The sequence below is a fragment of the Hyaena hyaena genome, unplaced genomic scaffold, assembly GCF_003009895.1.
Source record: "Hyaena hyaena isolate Hyena2069 unplaced genomic scaffold, ASM300989v1 scaffold_256, whole genome shotgun sequence".
Lineage (NCBI taxonomy): Eukaryota > Metazoa > Chordata > Mammalia > Carnivora > Hyaenidae > Hyaena > Hyaena hyaena.
This window is the reverse complement of record NW_024080885.1, coordinates 1238027-1257594: the sequence shown is the minus strand read 5'-3', so window position 1 is coordinate 1257594 and position 19568 is coordinate 1238027. Positions and strand designations below refer to the sequence as shown.

The 19568-nt window shown below is 39.3% G+C and overlaps 3 gene segments (V, D, J or C); all 3 read left to right on the top strand.

The window, feature by feature from the left end:
* Positions 1-2574: 2574 nt before the first annotated feature.
* Positions 2575-3559, top strand: LOC120240465. The segment is given in 2 exon segments: positions 2575-2619; positions 2729-3559. Coding segments are annotated over 2 exon segments (408 nt in total).
* An 8469-nt stretch (positions 3560-12028) lies between these two features.
* On the top strand, positions 12029-12791 carry LOC120240427. The segment is given in 2 exon segments: positions 12029-12176; positions 12355-12791. Coding segments are annotated over 2 exon segments (489 nt in total).
* Positions 12792-16986: 4195 nt separating this feature from the next.
* Positions 16987-18350, top strand: LOC120240474. The segment is given in 2 exon segments: positions 16987-17038; positions 17193-18350. Coding segments are annotated over 2 exon segments (426 nt in total).
* Positions 18351-19568: the final 1218 nt, after the last annotated feature.

Below are 19568 nucleotides of genomic sequence, written 5' to 3'. Positions count from 1 at the left end.
TTTTAACTTTTTGAAGAACTCTATCCTGTTTTCTGTGCTCACACCATTTTGCATTCCCACCAACATGTGCAAGTGCTCCAATCTCTTCTCATCCTCGACAACACCTGTATTTTGTGTTTTGGATAATAGCCATCAATTTTTTTTAACCTATAAAGCATGGATGATATCAGGGAATTTATTGTAAATTTAGTGGCAGACACATTGAAATAGTGATCATTAAAAAGGAACGTGAAAATTACACATGTTTAAGGTATGCGCTTTTTTTCCCTGCCACCTTTAAGTTGTGGCTAGTACCAATATTTTAAATACCGAAATGCTTAATAGGATGGTCCTGTTCACATAATTTCATGACTGTGTCAGGTGATATTTCACTGGGGTTTGGTTTGCATTTCCTGATGATTAGTAACATTGAATATGTTTTCACATAGTTGTTGGACATTTGAATGTCTTCTTTAAAGAAATATGTGTTCTAGTCTTTAGTCCATTTTGTATTGGCTTGTTAGTTTAAAAAAAAACTATTATTGTAGGAATTCCTTATACTGGTTAGGTATTAACTTTTTTTCATAAATGTGTTTGCAAATATTTTCTCCTACTCCTTGACTTTTGGTCAATGACTTTTGGTGCTTTTGGTTGTTGCCTTTGCTGTGCAGTTTTTTCAGTTTGTTGTAGTCCCCCTTGTTTATTTTGCTGTCGTTCTTTGTGCCTTTGGTGTCACATCACTGATCGTTGCCAAAATCAGTATCATGAAACTTTTCTTCTGTTTTCTTTTCAGAAAAAGAACTCTTAGTTTGTGACTTTTTCTATTGATTTGCTATTTTCTGCTGTAATCTTTGTTATTTCCTTCTGCAAACATTGGGCTTATGTTACTCTTTTTTAGTTCCTTGTAAATTTGGTTATTTATTGGGGATCTTTTGTAAAGAAATTAGACCCCCATACAAACTTCCTGTGGGCATATTGAAGACAAAGGAACAATATTATTTAGGAAATAATGCACTAAAGTATACATATGAAAGATAGATTTTAAAATGTTTAAGATATTTTAGATTTGTTGATATGAGTCCAAGATTGTTTTTTCTGATACATTTCATTAAATAGGATACTAAAATTGACACTTCTAGAAAATAAATGTGAAGTTCATGAACAAGACAGTTAAAGCCTTCTTTGATTCAAATTTGCTCTTACTTTCTTCTTAAATTAATTTTATTTATACTCAACTTACTTAACACAGTACACTCTTGGCTTCAGGTGTAGAACCCAGTGATTCACCTCTTACATATAACCCAGTACTCATCCTGAAAAAAAGCTGTGGCCGAGGTCAAAGAGGTTGCTGCCTCCATTCTCCTCTAGGATTTTGATGGTTTCCTGTCTCACATTTAGGTCTTTTATCCATTTGGAATTTATTTTTGTGTGTGGTGTAAGAAAGTGGCCCAGTTTCATTATTCTGCATGTTGCCTTCCGGTTTTCCCAAAACCATTTCTTGAAGAGACTGTTTTTTTTTTTTTTTCAGTTGGATATTCTTTACTGCTTTGTGGAAGATGAGTTGACCATATAGTTGTGGGTCCATTTCTGGATATTCTATTGTGTTTCATTGACTTATGTGTCTGTTTTTGTGCTTGTACCATGCTATCTTGATGATGAGAGCTTTGTAATATAGCCTTAAATCTGGAATTGTGGTGCCTCCAGATTTGTTTTTGTTTTCCAGGATTGCTTTGGCTATTCAGAGTCTTTTGTGGTTCCATACAAATTTCAGGATTGTTTGATGTAGCTCTGCAAAAAATGCTGGTGGTATTTTGATAGGGATTGAATTAATCTTAAACATTTTAACGTTTTTTTTTAAATGTTTTATTTATTTATTTCTAGGAGAGAGAGAGACAGCATGAACAGGGGAGGGTCAGAGAGAGAGGGAGTGACAGACTCTGAAACAGGCTCCAGGCTCTGAGCTGGCAGTCAGCACAGAGCCCGACGCGGGGCTCGAACCCACGAACCGCGAGATCATGACCTGAGCGAAAGTCGGACGCTTAACCGACTAAGCCACCCGGGCGCCCCAATCTTAAACATTTTAAATGTTGTGTTGTAACTTGAATTCCGAGTCTAATATATTTCTTAAGAACTGATTTCTCAGTGAAATTATTCATTAGTCTACTTTTATAGGACACCTTATTTCTAAAGGAGTCTGGGAAGAATACACCATCATAGGTTTGGGAAGGAAGAAATAAATTCTGTGGAAGTTTTCATACCTCAGAAAACAAAAGGAACATATGAATTAGTTCTTGGAGGGGCCTCCAGGGGTCGATGCTGCACAAACTAGGGATCTTGTTGCTCAACATCATCTGCTCAGCCCCTCCCCCTTGCAGCTGGCTCAGCTCTTTGCAGGCAGAGACAGCGACAAGAATCATTTGTCAGAAAGCTCCAGGCTCATCTCAGGAGCTTTTACATTTTTATCTCAGCAAGGAGCCTGTCCAACTTTACTTTCTCCATCCCTCTTATATCCGAGGGCTTGGTTTCCTCAGCCAATTTCCTGTCTACTCAGGGGAGATTTTCCTGAAAAGAGCCCACAGCCTTTCTTCTGGTCAGCCATGTTCCTGTTGCTCATCTCAACACTGGGGATATTTGCCCTGCGTGAGTAAAATTTTGTATTAGTCTATAGTTCTACAGATTCTGACCTGAAATACTGACTTTTCATTGTGAAGTGTGCACTGTTTTCACTGATAGAACACTGATTTTGCAGGAGACACCAGAGCTCAGTCAGTGACCCAGCCTGATGTCCATGTCACCGTCTCTGAAGGAGCCCGTCTGGAGCTGAGGTGCAACTATTCCTCTAGTGTAAGTCCTTATCTCTTCTGGTACGTGCAGTACCCCAGCCAAGGACTCCAGCTTCTCCTCAAGTACACAGCAGGGAACACCTTGGTTAAAGGCATCAAAGGATTTGAGGCTGAATTTAAGCAGCGTGAAACCACCTTCCACCTGAGGAAATACCCAGCTCTTGGCAGCGATGCAGCCAAGTACTTCTGTGCTGTGAGTGACACAGTGCCTGGGACCGCAGGGGGAGCTGAGCACAAACCACCCCATGATAGGGGAGTTTTTGGAGACTGATGGCCTCTTCCTGTGGTATTTATTAAAGATCTCTTGTTAGATGATGACAAATAAGGCAAATAGAGCTGAGCAGACCCAGATATTTCTACATAATTCTACAACTCCATTTCTGATAAACCTTATTTAGCAGATTTTTACTTTTTGTAGAAACTACATGACAATAAATAGTATTACAGAATGATGGAGAAGATAGTGTTCTGATCATATAATAATCAGATGCTCCAAGACTTGCCTTGAGGTTGACTGCTTTAAGGGGTTAACTATATAAGTTTTCATTTACTGTTTCATCTCTCAACCAACCCGGAAAACAAAACATGAACTCCACATGTTCTTTCCCTGAAAAGTTTGCCCGATTATTTCTTTTGTCATTCACAGATCATTTTCTTGGAATCCCCTCCACCCCCAGATTTCACTGTGCTGGTCAGAATGTGTCAGAATATTTTCTTTGAGTGTCAATTCCTTTATTTAAGAGAGATTCTGAAAAAATTTAATATATTTACTTAATTAATTAATTTTAGAGGGGAGGCATGAGCAGGAGAGGAACAGAGAGATGGAGAGAGAGAATGCTAAGCAAGCTCCATGCTATCAGTACAGCATCTGACATGGGGCTTGATTTCGCAAAGCATGAGATCATGACCTGAGTTGAAATCAAGAGTTGGACATTCAACCAACTGAGCCACGCAGGCGCTCCTTCTTTTAGTAATTTAAATTCTACAAATCTACACCAGAAATTTGTGGATATAATCTCTTTTGCTGCTTCCAGCTATGGACATGTTTTTTTTCTTCTTGCTTTTCTCCTGTTCTTGTTTGATTTCATAGTTGGAATATTAGAGTTTGATTCTTATACATTAACACATTATAATTAATTATGTAGTAATTTTAACAATGCCAAACTCTGCTAGAAAGTTTGCTAAGAATTGCAATGAATACTAGGTGTCAGTGGACCCAGTATAAACTTACAACCCAGTATAAATCTGTTTTGTTTAGGATGGAAAGAACTGTGTGAGAAGTTTTTATGGTCCTTGTTGCTGGAGACCGAAACTGCACAGGTCATCCCTGATGGCAAGGCCCAGGGAAAAACCTGTGGGAAAAGACTGCAAGGCAGTCAGAAGAACCCCCTGAAGGATTCTTCTTCTCTACTTAGTCTGTACCTTTTACTCTCACTTCTGCTGTTAGTCTGTTCTAGGGTTAATATGAAACCAGAGTCGCCTGAAGTTCCCCCCTTCCTCCAAAATGGAATGTACCTAAATATCATGCCTGTCCCCTCAATCAGATGTTGTCTAATGAATATTGTAGCAATTAGCAAAATTGGAGACAGTCCGGTATGCATAGGGTCTATAAGAGACCTAGAATTCATTTTCCTTGTATGGGTCTAACTGCCAATAAGAATACATATTATGCCATAAGCAGAGACAAAAACAAGACTTACTAGTTTTGAAGGACTTTCTTGGCAAAGTGTTAGAGACACATCTGCCTGCTGACCTCAAGCTGTAAGGCAACTTATGGATTGTTCTGGCCAAAGAATGAGATCGGTAAATGCAGAGACCGAATTCTAGTTGATCCACGTAAAACATTTCCATACGTCATCTATGATAAATGTTGACATTGTTCTTTCTTAGTAAGTGGTTGTGAGAGTCTTTTACCTATAACTGCGGGTACAAGTATTTCCTGTTTTTGCATGCCCACTGAATTTAAACAATTAAAGGGCACTGTGATCTCATGTATTCTGGCAATATGCTTCACTTATCCTTAGATACTCCGCCATTCATAGTAAAGAATATGTAGAACTTTGTTACGACTACCCGGTTAAATTTTATTGGTTTAAGTGGAAATCATGTACTGCGAAATCACTGTTGCCAAGAAAACTTAGAAATGTTAAGTCCCATGACTGTATTCAAAAAATGTAAATTGTTTAAGCATGATTGTTTGGATTTGCTATATGAAAACCCTAAGCTGAAAAATAAATTTGAGCAGTCCACCTGAAGAGGCTGGCTCCGTGTCTTCTTCGCCAACTCCAACCATCACTCTCTGGGTCAACCCTGGCTTGCAGAGGCTGGACCCCTGCACTTGTGTTCTTGAAGCCTTGGAGATAACGAATACTCTGCACAAAGGGGAGAAAGAAAAAGAGGGAGCTTTCTAGCTGCTTCTTGGCTTACTCTATAATGTATAAAAAGATATGTGTCCAGGAACTCTCAAAATACAGAGAGACTAAGTAGATTGTCACCAAGGGTACATGAGGAAATCAATGGTCATTTTTAAGACATGGTGATATGGTTATATGCAATAAATACATTTGAGTGATTGCTGGAAAGGTACAAGGAAAGTAAATGAGGGTGTTGGAGACTTAAACTCTGGAATAAGAAATGTATACCATTTGATGTCATTCTCCATCTGTCCTTCCCTTTTTATTTATGACCATAATCTCTTCTACCTCTGTTTTCAGGAGACTCAGGCGACTCACTGTCATCAGCCCAAAGGGACTGTGGTGGGTGCTTCATGCAGATTAGTGGGAGAAGAAAATTACCAGTTTCTTTTGATTCTGAAGTCAAGCTAAGTTTGAAGAAAAGTAGGATTTATACCAAGGACCCTGAGCAGTTGGGAGATCATACCTCCACCACCCCAAACCTAACTGCCTGAAAAATCAACTCTGTTCTCCTCCTTGCTTTCTGCTTTTATTATTAGTTTGTTATTTATTTGTATGATTACATATGATTTTTCTTATGTTTATTAATTTTTAAGAGACAAAGCATGAGCAGAGGAGGGGCAGAGAGAGAGACACAGAATCTGAAGCAGGCTCCAGGCTCCGAGCCTGACCCAGGGGTCATGAGATCATGACCTGAGCCGAAGTCAGATGCTTAACTGGCTGAGCCATGCAGTCGCCCCAGATTACATATGATTTTTATGAGTTTTCCACAATAAAGAATAAGAATAAACTGGGAATCCTGAATTATTTTATCAATGAAACTAATAATTCTGACATTTCACATAAATAACCAGTCTTACCACATATCTCACTACTTGGAAAGGCTGGCTTAATTGAAATACAGAATATCTTACTGAAGACTGAGTTACAAAGTCAATTGGGAGACACAGCTGACTGAATGGGACTTTGTTAGTAGAAATCAACATGTGCTTCAAATCAGAGAAATTTATGTTTTTATGCATTCCTGTCTTTCACATAGCTAGAATCCATGGGTTCTGGAATCAAAAGGTAGATGTGGGAGTGGTTCCTCTCACTATTATAACCAATAACCCACTATCAGACTTTGATATTCCCATCTTGCCAAGTTTATGCTGTGTAGATTTGGAGACCTTTGTCTTTAGGGAAGAATTCTTCTGCCAAGAAACAAACAAAAAAATCACTGTACTCAGTGCATGATAAGTGCAACTCCTGGATATTTTGAGCTCTTCCGCCATTGAACATAAAGAAAAATATCTATTGGCTGGAGTGGTTGATCCTGATTAAGAGGAAGACATTGGGTTGCTTCTGTACACTAGAAGCAAGGAATACTACTTTTGGGGCCTCTAAGTACTTTCATGCATAATAGAGAAGCTCAACAGAAAACTATAGCCATCCAAACCAAATTGGTTGAGGGCAGGGGAAATACAGAGTAGAGATCAATGAAGGAAGCAATAGATGTCAGTTATAGCCTTGTGACCAATTACAGAAACAAAGTCGTAGTACTTTTAAAAAGTGAAGTACATACAATGAACATGTAATGTTATATTAGTTTTATATGTACAGTATATGGATTCAACAATTCTATACAGAATTCAAAGCTCACCATGTTAAGTGTAATCATAGTATTTTGTGTATTTTGCATTTGCTTGTTATATATATGTGCTTACTTGTATGTGCTAAATCTTTCCTTCTATTCTCTTTCCCATTTTCATTTTATATACAAGTTATTGTAACTTTACACTTTAATTTATCCTTTAGACTTCACTTTATTTACATATCCTGCAGCCTGGGAGTGTCTCCAGGGATCAGTTCACGCAGTCACCCGCACTGGCTCTCTGCAGGGCACTGTTCAGCAGCGCCCAGAGGACAGCGTCTTCCCTTAGCACCCCCATTTTTAGGTGGTCTTGGAAAAGAGTGCTTCTCCCTAGACATGTCCCTGTGAATATCTTTTCCCAGCACCCCAAAAGATGGTTTTCTGGTAAGTTCTCAAGGGTGGATTTCCAGCAAGGTCCACTGTTACAGAACCATCGTGACTTCCCTGTCATCCGGTGAGCCACAAGTGTGTCTTCTTCGAGGTCTGAGTCCCCTTCCTGGAGCAGATGGGAACCTCTCTCTTCATACTGTATCCCAGTTGTGGGAGCAGTGACTACACTTTACATCCGCTATTCCTGTAGAGGTCTCTTGTCCTCTCACTAGCCATTCCCTTTTTACTCCAGTACTCTGATATGGTTAATAATTCTTTACATTAAGCTTTCCCTAATCAATTTGCTGTCCAGTTTCTCTCTTCCGATTGGACCACATTTGTTCATTCACCAGGACACCTGGAGAGCACCCCTGTCTTCCCTTCCCCAACTCTGCCTGAGACATCAAAGCAGATTAAACTTCTTTGTTGTTTAAATGATTATTATACAATAATGAGAAACTATTCCATGATAAAGGATTGTATAAAGAGGAATTTGGAAATATTATATGAATCATGTGAGTTAACAGTGAATTTAATTTCAATTTTTCCCATTTTGTCCATATTTGACCAAAAATTCATTATAGCACAGGAGTGAATTCTAGTCAACTTTTGACAATATTTTATTTTAACTAAACACAAATGATCATTCATTGACTAATGAGAATGTGTCTGGAGATGGTAATTCTTAGCCATACTCTTGCGTTAACTCCCTTATTCCATCCTTATTTCTGATTTTTTCTGTCTTTTAAGTGGGATGGAGAGGCAAGGATAATATTAAAAGAATCTGAAGAAAGAATACTCCATTCACCTGAGCAAGATTTTATGTGTCTCTTTCCAGTCACCCTTCTCCTGATGACAGTGACTATTCTCATTGCTATCACCATAGATTTAACTGTTCTAGAATTTTAAATCAGGGAAATCACTTGGTAGGGACACTTTTGTACCTTGTTTCTTTCATCAAACAAGATTCACCCATGTTCTTGTGTGTTTCAGTCACTTATTACTTCCTACTACTAAGTATCCTATTATATGAGTATATCACAATTTGTTTAGCCATTCAGCTATATTTACCACTTGCTGGACATTAGATCTATTAAAGGTAAAATGTTTAATTTCATCCATAAAAATCCAAGGTACAGACCATCCTCAAATTTTATGTTGTGTTGGTGTAAGAGTAGGATGTGTCTCTAAATATTTTAGCCAAAACACATATCTTACATACCTTTATCTGAAGACCCATGTCTGGGCATCTGGCATGTTCAGCTGGTGGGGTATGCAACTCTTGATCTTGGGGTTGTAAGTTCAAGCCCCATGTTGGATGTAGAGATTACTTTAAAAAAAATGACCCAGGTATAACATTAATTTTTCTATTTAATGTACCACTAATTTGCCAATAAAAAACCAACATATAGTATGCTCTGTTATTTAGTAAAGTTTCACATATTACTCAAGATGTGGATATCTGAATTTTAGTTTCCTGTACCATGGCTTTCTATTATAATGCAAGTTGATCCCACCTCTGAAATTTAAGTTTTCTTGATGAGGCCCATTGCCTCTCCTTAGAGTTGAAGCTTAATTTAAGTGGCACACATATATGATATCTTATTGTCTGTGTTGAAAAAGTTTTAAGGTACACTGCACATCCTAACACTTTGATATACAGTTGACCCTTGAACAGCGTGGGGAAGAAGGGAGTGTATGGCCGCCGACCCCCTGCACAGTATCCCTGACCTTCCCTCTGCCTTGAGTCATTTTCACCTACTACCCTCATGGTTTATTCCTTTACTTTTTTCATAATTTCAGCTCCTAGAGAAAAATGTGCACATATGAATATGGATGAATGCTCAGAAGGGTTTGTTGTGTGTGTTTCATAGATTAAAAAAATCAACATCTTAATATTTCTTCAATAGAGGAAGGGATGTATAAATGGTGGTATATTCATAATATGGAAAACGATGTAACAGAAAGATGAATGTGTGTTAACATAATAAGACCTCCAAGATTTATTATTGAGTTTAATTTCTTTTTTCCTTTTTAAAGAGAGTGTGTGTGTGTCTTAAGCAGACTCTTAGGTCAGCACAGAGTCCTAAACAGGGCTCAATCCTAAGAGCCAAAAACAAGACTCGGATGCTCAACTGACTGAGCCACCCAGACACCCCTATTATTGAGTTTATAAAGCAAGTTATAGAAAGGCATGCACAATATGTATCATTTTGTATTAAAAATGTGTAACAAAACTATACTATATATTTTCTGAGGATTCTTATATTTGGTACAAGTGTGTAAATCTACATACAGTAAAACACCTGGAGTTCTCAGCTCCAAATTGATGAATAATGAAAAGGTAAAAATTGAGAGTCATGGTCATAGGGGATTTTAGTCTTTCTGAAAAGTTTCATTCCTATAGTAATTCATATGATCATGAATCTTCTTTAAAATTTACAAGTAATAAGCTATCATAAAGGTTTATGTTTTCCTCCATGCTTCTCATCAAAAAGGTGGAAAAGAGAGAACAATCGTCTTCTTCATAAACTTTGTCCAATCACCTCACACGTAAGTATTTTTCCCTCCACTGTGATAATAAATCTTTTAGTTCATATTCCTCTTACGATCCTACTCTTTGACTCTTCTCTATTTATGTATAATGTCATCCCTGGTAGACTGTAACCTACTGTCTTATCTCTTTTACATATTCTTAACACCTGGTAAATTGCCTCATTTGTGGTAAAACTTCAGCAAATGTTTATGCATTTATTTTGCACTACGTAGAACAACTCAAATAGCACAAGATGAAAATTGCCATATTTTATGATATTGTCTTTCATGAAATTCCATTTTATTTTATTTATTTATTAAAAATTTTTAAACATTTATTTAATTTTTGAGAAAGAGAGAAACAGAATGTAGGCAAGGGAGAGGCAGAGCAAGAGAGGGAGACACAGAATCTGTAGCAGGCTCCAGGCTCTGAGTTGTCAGTACAGAGCCCCACGTCGGGTTTGAATCCAAGAATCATGAGATCATGACTTGAGCTGAAGTCAGATACATAACCAACTGAGCCACTCACACATCCCATGAAATCCGCTTTTAAAAGCAGGATTTGGGGGAGCCTGGGTGGCTCAATGGGTTAAGCAGTTGACTTTGGCTCAGATCATAATCTCCTGGTTGGTGAGTTGGAGCCCTGCATGGGGCTCTGTGATTGACAGTTCAGAGCCTGGAGTCAGCTTCAAAATCTGTGGTCTTCCTCTCTCTCTGCCCCTTTCTGCTCAAATTTCTGTCTCTCTTTCTCTCTCTCTCTCAAAAATAAATAAACATTAAAAAAAAATAAAAGTAGGATTGGTTCACTTTTAATCCCCATTCAGCCTAAGCAGTTACTTTGTTTCCAGATCATCTGCTTCATGAAGAAGCATGGAAGAATGGGCCTGGGGTCTGTGCCTGCTGAGTCGCTTGGTCTGAAGTGGTCTTTGTTGACTGTTTTGGTCCACTAGGGGGCACTCTAGACTTTAAAAGAAAGATTTTGTTTCCTATAGTAAGAGAGCTGAACAATTATAAAGAACAGAAAACATGTAAGCCAATGAAATTATAGATAGCAAAGGTGGGGGAAATAGGCAAATGTACTTGTGTAAGGTTCATCTCAGGTTTTCAGTTCTGCCATTCCATATAAACTTCAAAAAGCTGTAGGCTATTTATCTATAAACTACTGTGAGGGTGAATCTCTGAGCACGGTCTGGAAATAAGAATACTTCTGGGGACTCATGAAAAAGCTCAACATAAAGCATCCCCTGACGTGTTTTGAATTTTTAAATTGTTTTGGATAAAATCCCCCAAAACCACAGGCCTAAAAATTGTTTTAATACTCCAGATATCCTACCTTTTCATATAACTGGGCTGAGAATGGAGGAACAAGAATGAAGAGAAGAAGAAGAAAGAAAAAAAGAGAACAAAAATCGAAGGAAAGGGAGATGACAGAATTTACTTTGACCAGTGCTGTGTGGCCTGGCCAGAATCATCTGTGTGGGCAAGCAGGGTGTCCACGGGTTACACAGGAGAGGCAGAGAGGTGGAAATTAAATCAGGATAGACAATATGCAGACATCCTATTTATCACCAACCAAATTCTGGTTGGAATTGTTTTCTTTTTCATTTTTGTTAATGTTTATTTATTTATTTATTTTGAGAGAGAGAGAGCACAAACGGAGGGATAGAGACAGGGAGACAGAAAAGAGCAAGCAGGCTCCACACTCCATAAGGAACCCACCTTGGATTTGAACACATGAATCATGAGATCATGACCTGACGGGAAATCAGGAGTCACCCCTGGATTCATTTTCTGTGCAGTTGGTGAATATATGTCTTGATTTCCAGAACTCTCCTCATTTTAAAAAATTATTTTTACTTCTGCAATACAGAATGCATGTTATCAGATAGTTTTTCTTTGTCAGAATTTTCATATCACTAAATTCTCACATTGTCTGTCAATCTAAGCTATTTGGGAAATGGGATCACTCTTCCCTATGATTTTGAAGGTTCTGTGTAACACACTGAGACACTGACTCTTCTAAAATTTCATTCATCTTTCCTCAGTCACTAACCCACAAATTTCTTACATAAAATGTTTTAAGAAAAAGCCCTTATAACCGCACATATTGGAAATGTCCCCCTACCTCCCTGCACTGTTGGCAAGCACAATTTTGGGCAGATTACTGTGCAGTCTCTCTGGGCCACTGTGGGTGGAGTCTCGAGTCTCTGGAGCGACAGGGCTCAGGGGTGATTTGTGCTCAGTGACTCTGGAGGAACGTGGTGACTGTTAATAACACAACTTCTCTGGACCCAAGATTCTACACTCTTCAGAGTAAGGGCGAAGGCACCTCAGCGACCACACAGGGAGTCATGAAGAGACCCCGGGGAGCTCTGCTGGGGCTCCTGTGGGTGCAGGTTTGCTGTGAGTGGGGCATCCCAGACAGGGGCTGGGGAGGTTCCCAGCCCCCAGTGGTGGGGGAGCTGACCCAGAGTTCCTGGGGGTCCACACCCTCAGCGGGTGTTTCTGGGGATATTTTGTGGGTTTGAAAACTGCACCAGTGACTCCGCAGTGAGTTCATTTGTTTTGTCTTTCCAAGCAGGGGTGAGAGGGGTGGAGGTGGAGCAGAGACCTCCAGCCCTGAGCGTCCAGGAGGGAGCCAGTTCTACCCTGAGCTGCAACTTTTCGAGCACAGCCAGCAATGTGCAGTGGTTCCGACAGAATCCTGGGGGCGGCGGCCTCACGCGGCTGTTTTACATCGCGTCAGGGATGCAGCAGGACGGGAGGTTAGCCTGCACACTGAACACGAAGGACCGGCACAGCAGCCTGCACATCAGGGCCTCCAGGCAGGAAGACGCAGCCACCTACCTGTGTGCGGTGGAGGCACAGTGCTGCCTGCCGCCCTGCAGCCTGTCCCCAAACTGCAGCTGGGCTGGTAGCCCAGGCTCCTCCACCAGGAAGCCTTCCTTGCTCAGCAGCATTTGCACAGCGTGCTTGGCACCACCTGGGGCTCTGCAGGCTAAAAGTTGGTGGTGGTAAGCCTTGCCAATAAATTATTACACAACGAAAGTGTGTGTGCGTGTGTTGCACAAAGCACATTGGAGGGATGTTAGTTCTTAAAATGTTTAGAGACTCTGGTTTTGGAAATTGCTGCAACCTTGGAAAGCAAGATCTGTAGGCTTCGAAATAGAAATTTAAGATAAAGATAAGAGCTTCATTGGAAAAGAATACCATTTTCATGTGAAGTTTGAATGTATTCAATAACTGATTATTAACACAGAAGATAATCTGCAAATAATTTTTCTTGTAACTTAATACAGAAGAAGATGCATAGACCAGCATTCTGAGGTATGTACAAATCATGAAGCCAATGTTAGTCTCATAAGCATCGTTCAAAAGTTACAGAAAATGTCAGAGAAAACACTGAAATGCTTCTGTATAAATTTACATTTAAAATTGAATTCAGATGCACATGGGACTGAATGATATGAAGAGTTAAGTAATATATATAAAAATTGTTCCACTAGAAACATCCACTCTAGATTTACTTTATTTTTCAATTAATTTATCAGATGTTTATGCTAATTTTGTCATATCATATGAAATAATCTTTAAGATCTATAATATCAGTTGCAACCACAGAAATATTCTTCTCAAAATGAAAAATTATCAAAAATTTTGTTTGCAGTATTACATTTACCAACAGCAATGACATGATTTCATTTATATTGGTTGAAATGCTCTGTGCTGACTGCCAGCTCAGAGCCTGGAGCCTATTTCAGAGTCTGTGTCTCCCACTCTCTCTGACCCTCCCCTGCTCACGCTGTCTCTCTCTCTCCTAGAAATAAAATAAAAATATTTTAAAAAAGTATTAATTTTGATAACCCAATAATTAACTTGGAGAGAGCAACCTAGACAAAATATTATTATATTACATTACCAAATTATTTTTTTTTAGGGTTTGGTATGTTTAATAACTTGGATATGTTTATGATATTAATTTTTTATATATTAATATACATTTTATTTTTTTAAATGTTTATTTATTTTGAGAGAGAAAAAGGGGTGGGGAGGGGCAGAGACAGAATGAGAATCTGAAGCAAGCTTTATGCCTTGTACGGTGCCCAGCGAGGGTCTTGAGGCCAGCTCCGTCCCTCAACCATGAGATCATGACCTTAGTCCAAATTGAGAATCAGACACTTAATCTACTCAGCCACAGAGGGACCCCAATAAGTAAGAAGATTTTTTAAAAGAGACTTTTACATTTTATTATGTAGTGTATTTTTTTTTCTTTTTGAACATGGGACCACGAATTTTCTGTTTCATTGCGTACCACGTATTATATAGTGAGCTCTGCCTGGGGAGTTTGATACCCAAGTTAAACTGGAATGAGAGAGCTAGAAGCCAGAAAGCAGTCAGGCTGTATGAGAAAGTATTTGTTGCTTTCCATACATGTGAGTAAGCTCATCCACCATGGAGCCCACCCCAGCTCACTGTCTGGGGTGAATCTTATACTCAGTGAGTGAAGTTCCATTTTATTCCATTTTTCTATAGATTGGGATCCTCCTTGATCCATCTTTAGTCTCATAGAGGAAAAGAAAATCCAGAGAGGATCTGACCCTGAAGACTGTCTCTGCTTCTCAAGAGGCTCTAGGGTTGGTTGGGAGCAAACTCAGACCCACTCGATCCCATGTGGTTGTGGAACTGGTCTTGGGTTCCATGATTCAGGCACTTTCTCCCCACACTCACACCAGCCCACACTGCTCACAGCCAGTCCTCAAAAGACTTGCTTTGTTACATAGTATGAAAGAAATGTAGAACCGGAAGAGCCCTTAGAAAGGCGTTAGTCCACCTCATTTTACAAAACAGAGGCTGTATCCAAGAGGACAGTGTGGAACAATTAGGTTGTCAATGAGCCAGGAGAGAAAGAAACTGGGTTTCCTCACTTCTTGGCACACTTGCCCCTGCCTCCTTGCTGCAGGGCCATCCTGCTGGGAAAGAGACGTGTTAATGCAAGCCCAGGCACTGAGGTCTCTGCAGTTGGGGTCTGGGAAAGCCATGGTCCAATCAGTTTGATTGCCTGAATGGAGAGTTGCAATTTATGTTAAATGTCTAACACGTTTGGAAGGAAGGACTCAGGCTGAGCCACTGTGATTCTACCAGCAAACTCACCCACCACTCCCTGGTTTCTGGAGGAGGAAGCCAAAGGTGATGGTGCCGTGTGAACATTTACATGCATTTCAAAGGACGTTCCTAAAAATAGCAGATATATGTGTATCCCAGGTGGACATCTCTTAAAGGCAAGATGTGAATATAAAGCATCACTAATGCATTGTTATGAAATGTAATCACTGCATTGGGAGACAAGGGGGAACATTGTCCTCATGCAGCTGGCTGTCCATGAAGGTATCTGAAAAAGCCTTTCCAGGTTAACACTTTTTGATGATGAGTCAGGCAATAATCAATGAAATTATCATGGGGCTATGAGTTTTGCCCATGGGATGATTATACTTGTGCTACAGCTCATGTATAGGACATTGCTCTAAACAGGGCAGACTCATACTGTAATGATCAGTTCTGGATAACATAACTCAAAAGGGAAAATATTGACTTAAAGTATCCATCTCCAAGAAGAGAGAAATTCACCCAAAGGAGGTTTTGGGAATTCCATCCTATGGAGGATGGATGAGTAAATAAAGAAAGAATCTTAGAATGGAGAAATTTTACATATGTAAAAATACACATTTTATATTTACAGACAAATTTATATGTTGATTTTGATTCTTCATCAGGCTTGTCCCTAAATTTTTAAAGGTGTGAAATATAGATGAGGATTTTTTTTTTAATTCTGCCTAATTCCAGAGAACCAGTGAGTACAAATCTTAGGAAAAGGGCTTCCACTTACGGGAGGTGAGGTTGTCTTGATTGCCCAGGGATCAGTTCTCATGATCAGTAGTCTATTCGTAGTACTCTCCTGGGCAGCCATGGCAATATGTAGGCTTCCCTAAATTCTTTCCTACATTGTAATTGCAGAATATGAAGCTATTAAGATAGATGAGAAAGGATTTTTGGCAGAAAGGGATACGTCTGTAAATCTACAACACTAAAGAACTTTACCAATGTCTTAGGGGAAAGAACACTGTAGGGGAGTTTAGGAGAGAAATGACAGAGTATGGAATCTGAACCAGCAATGGCCAAAGAAGCAGAAATCTATGCTAGGAGAGATGGCTTAACATTTGAGGAAACTCCACTAAGGATTTGAGTCACTTGCTGCATTTAGGACCTGGCATCCCTTTTGATATCAGACAGCTGTAGAATAAATGGCTACATGTTTTAAATATGAAACCAATATATTGTGAGAATTCCTATTCTTTCCCCCAATACTTTGCAGTACATAATCCATGTAGCATTAGGAATAGATATCTGAGAGCATGTCAGATTTCCCATCACAAATAACCAAGTAAAAGTGTTTCTTAATTCATGGACTTTTCCCTCTCTTCCTTTATCTTTGAGCTTTTTATGACAGCTATTTTAATTGACAAAGATTCCACATTTTGACGTCAGGTACTGTCACTTCTCTGGAAATTGCCAGGTCGCAGGCAGGACTAGCTCAGGTGAGCAGAGTCTGGGATAAGAGGCCTTTTAAATATTTATTCTTTGGCTTACATGTTCCTTTTAAGAAGAATTTTTCTCCATAACAGAAAAATGGGGATGGTACTTTTGGCAGAAAGAGAAGGATTTCTGTTTTCTTTGTCTAAGAGAGTGAATCATGATTCCTTCCTCATCTCAGGCATGTACAGCAAGCCCATCATTGAATAGACAGCAATAGGATCTACCTCTGTAGAACTTAATAGTGACTCAGTAGCGTTCAGAGATACCAATCTTAAGTTTTACATTCTTCGTGTGCATTTAGTATCTGATCTAAAATGTAATTTGTTTAACCTATTGCTGCCATTATGTATTTGAGCCCCTCAGAGACGCAGAGTGAAGAACCTTCTGCAGGGAGCTGAGCACAGACGTGACCACCAGAGGGTAGTGCGCCTGAGCTGACGGGGACCAGGCGGAGGCATCTGCATGACTAGGCTCTGGCCCAAGCACAGTCGTCTTCTTATTGGCTGCTGGACACGTGGGAACCCGCTCTGACTGGTGGGGGAAAGAAGGGCTGGCCGGTACTGGAAGTAGCTGTGCGGGCTGGAGGAGGCAGTTCTGAAACTGATGGTCATTGGGAGGAGTCATGAAGGCGTCCCTGGGGACTTTCGTCCTGCTCTTGTGGCTGTCGCTGCACTGTGAGTTGAGCGTTTATGGGGAATTAGTGGATATTCTTCAGACGTCAAGACTGGGTTTTACTCAGTTTCCTCCAGTTAGTGGAGGAAAAGGGAATTCTGCAGCATAATAACCTGGGAACTGTTCTCCTTTCTCTGACCTTCTCTTTGTGCACAGGGCTCAGCCGAGGACAGAAGGTGGAGCAGCATCCTTCCACCCTGAGTGTCCAGGAGGGAAGCAGCTCTGTTATCTCCTGTAGTTACTCAGACAGCGCCTCAGTCTACTTCCCTTGGTATAAGCAAGAACTTGGAAAAGGTCCCCAGCTCATTATAGACATTCGTTCAAATGTGGCCAGAAAAGAAGAGCAAAGACTCACTGTTTTATTGAATAAGACGGCCAAGCATCTGTCCCTGCACATCGCAGCCACCCAGCCTGCAGACTCAGCGGTCTACTTCTGTGCAGCAAGTACACATTGCGTCCCAGACACCTGCCGCCTGTGCTCAAACCTGCCACGGGGCAGCCCCTGTCCTTTGACACAGACCTTCAAGTAGAGCATTTGTGTTATTGTTTGTCTGCAGGTGGAAGCTAATATGTTAGACATAAAACCTAACATAAGGCTCTTGGGCTCAAGATGACCCAGGCAGGGTCAGAACATTTTGTTTAATTCTGCTTATTAGATTCTTGAAGGGAGTTAGTAAGGTTTTATTTTGAAATTCTTGTTTTAAAGCCAGCTTTACATTTGCTGTTCAGACTTCTGTCCTACAAACAACTACTTGGTAAACTATCACATTTCTATGTTGGATTAGCTTTCAACTCTTGTCTTTTCAATAATACAGATGTTATTTTTGGACTATTATAAAACATTAGATGCTAAATATAGAAAACATGTAAAAAGCAAAGTGTGAAATTAATAATTGCATAAATTATTATCAATGTTTGGTTTACTTTCTCCTTAACTTGTAATGTAATGGATTCTGATTGTTCCACTCAATGTTATATCCTGAATTGAGCCTTCTCCTCTAAAATTTGTTTTTTAATAGCTCCATGAGAGATTTTCAAGAATCACAGTTGCATTTAATTTTCTTCGTTGTCTGTCTTTCTGGCAATATTTAACAATTGTTTCTATGTGTTTGGATTAATTTCTTCTTGAGAAAATGTGACCTGGAATTTTCTTGAGAGCTCAGTGATGGTATGCGTTTTATGTGTATTTGAGGGAAATTAAAAACAGAGGTGATTTACTTAATAATTGAGCTGAGAGTTAGACTCTTCTCAACTTTATGTTAGTATATGTTCACATCTACACTCATATAATTTAGAATGGAAAGTTGTATCTTTCAATCATCGTTATAGTACACAAACTTTTTTTACATAATTGATCATCAGTAGATGTTTGTTTATTTATTTAAATTTAAGTTTATTGTCAAGTTGGTTTCCATATAACACCCAGTGCTCATCACAAGTGCCCTCCTCCATGCCCATCACCCATTTCCCCCTCTCCCCCAGTCCTATAAACCCTCAGTTTGTTTTCAGATTTTAAGTGTCTCTTATGATTTGCCTCCATCCCTCTCCTGAACTATACTTTCCCCATTCCCCTCCCCTATGGCCCTCTGTTAAGTTTCTCCTGTTCCACATATGAGTGAAAACATATGGTATCTGTCTTTCTCTGCCTGACTTATTTCACTTAGCATAATACCGTCAAGTTTCATCCATATTGCTACAAAGGACCTGATTTTGTTCTTCCTCATTGCAAGTAATATTCCATTGTATATATTAAACCACATCTTCTTGACCATTTGTCAGATCAGTAGATGTTTATTAATGAAAGAAGGAAAAGGTGAATTCTGCTATATATTTAAATTTTTATTTAAGCTGTGAGGAAAATAAATTTATAAGTTGACTTGTAAAGAGTAAATTCCTAAAGTCTGTATTTGTTTATTGAAGAACATAGTATTTCCTTCAACAAAGCTTCACTGTTTTAAGGTAAAGAAACTTATTCTGAGACATTTAATTTTTATTGTTCCTTAGGATTGAAATCTTTCTTCCTGGGATATGTGGGGAAAATTATCATATATACTCATCATGTACCCACTTATGTCTTAGAGGATTGTAGGAGGCATTTAGATTAACATTTATAGTAGAGATAGCTTGCTTACAGATTTTCCTATCTTAACTTCATGTTTTGACTGAGTTAAGCATTACTTGTGCAGGTGTTGTTTTAAAGGTAATTATTTTGGTGTTGAAGATAGAATCAATATAAGGAAGGAATTTGCATGCAGCATTAATTTCCAAATGTTCCCACCTCTGCTCAAGGGCAGGCTATCTTCAAGGTATCTCATATTCTTCCTAAAGATGGATACAATTGGTGATGTGGTATGGTGGGAATGCCACCTCTTGGCTGAGTTATGGCGGTCAGTTATAAGCTAACTGGTTGGTCCTTGTAGGGAAATTCATTAGGTTAAATTAGGTTTAAAATATCTGAGTAAGAGAGGTCAGTATTGTAGGCCAGTACCTCAGTCAGCTTAAGTTTTTTGATTATTTGGTTGTACTGTCGGC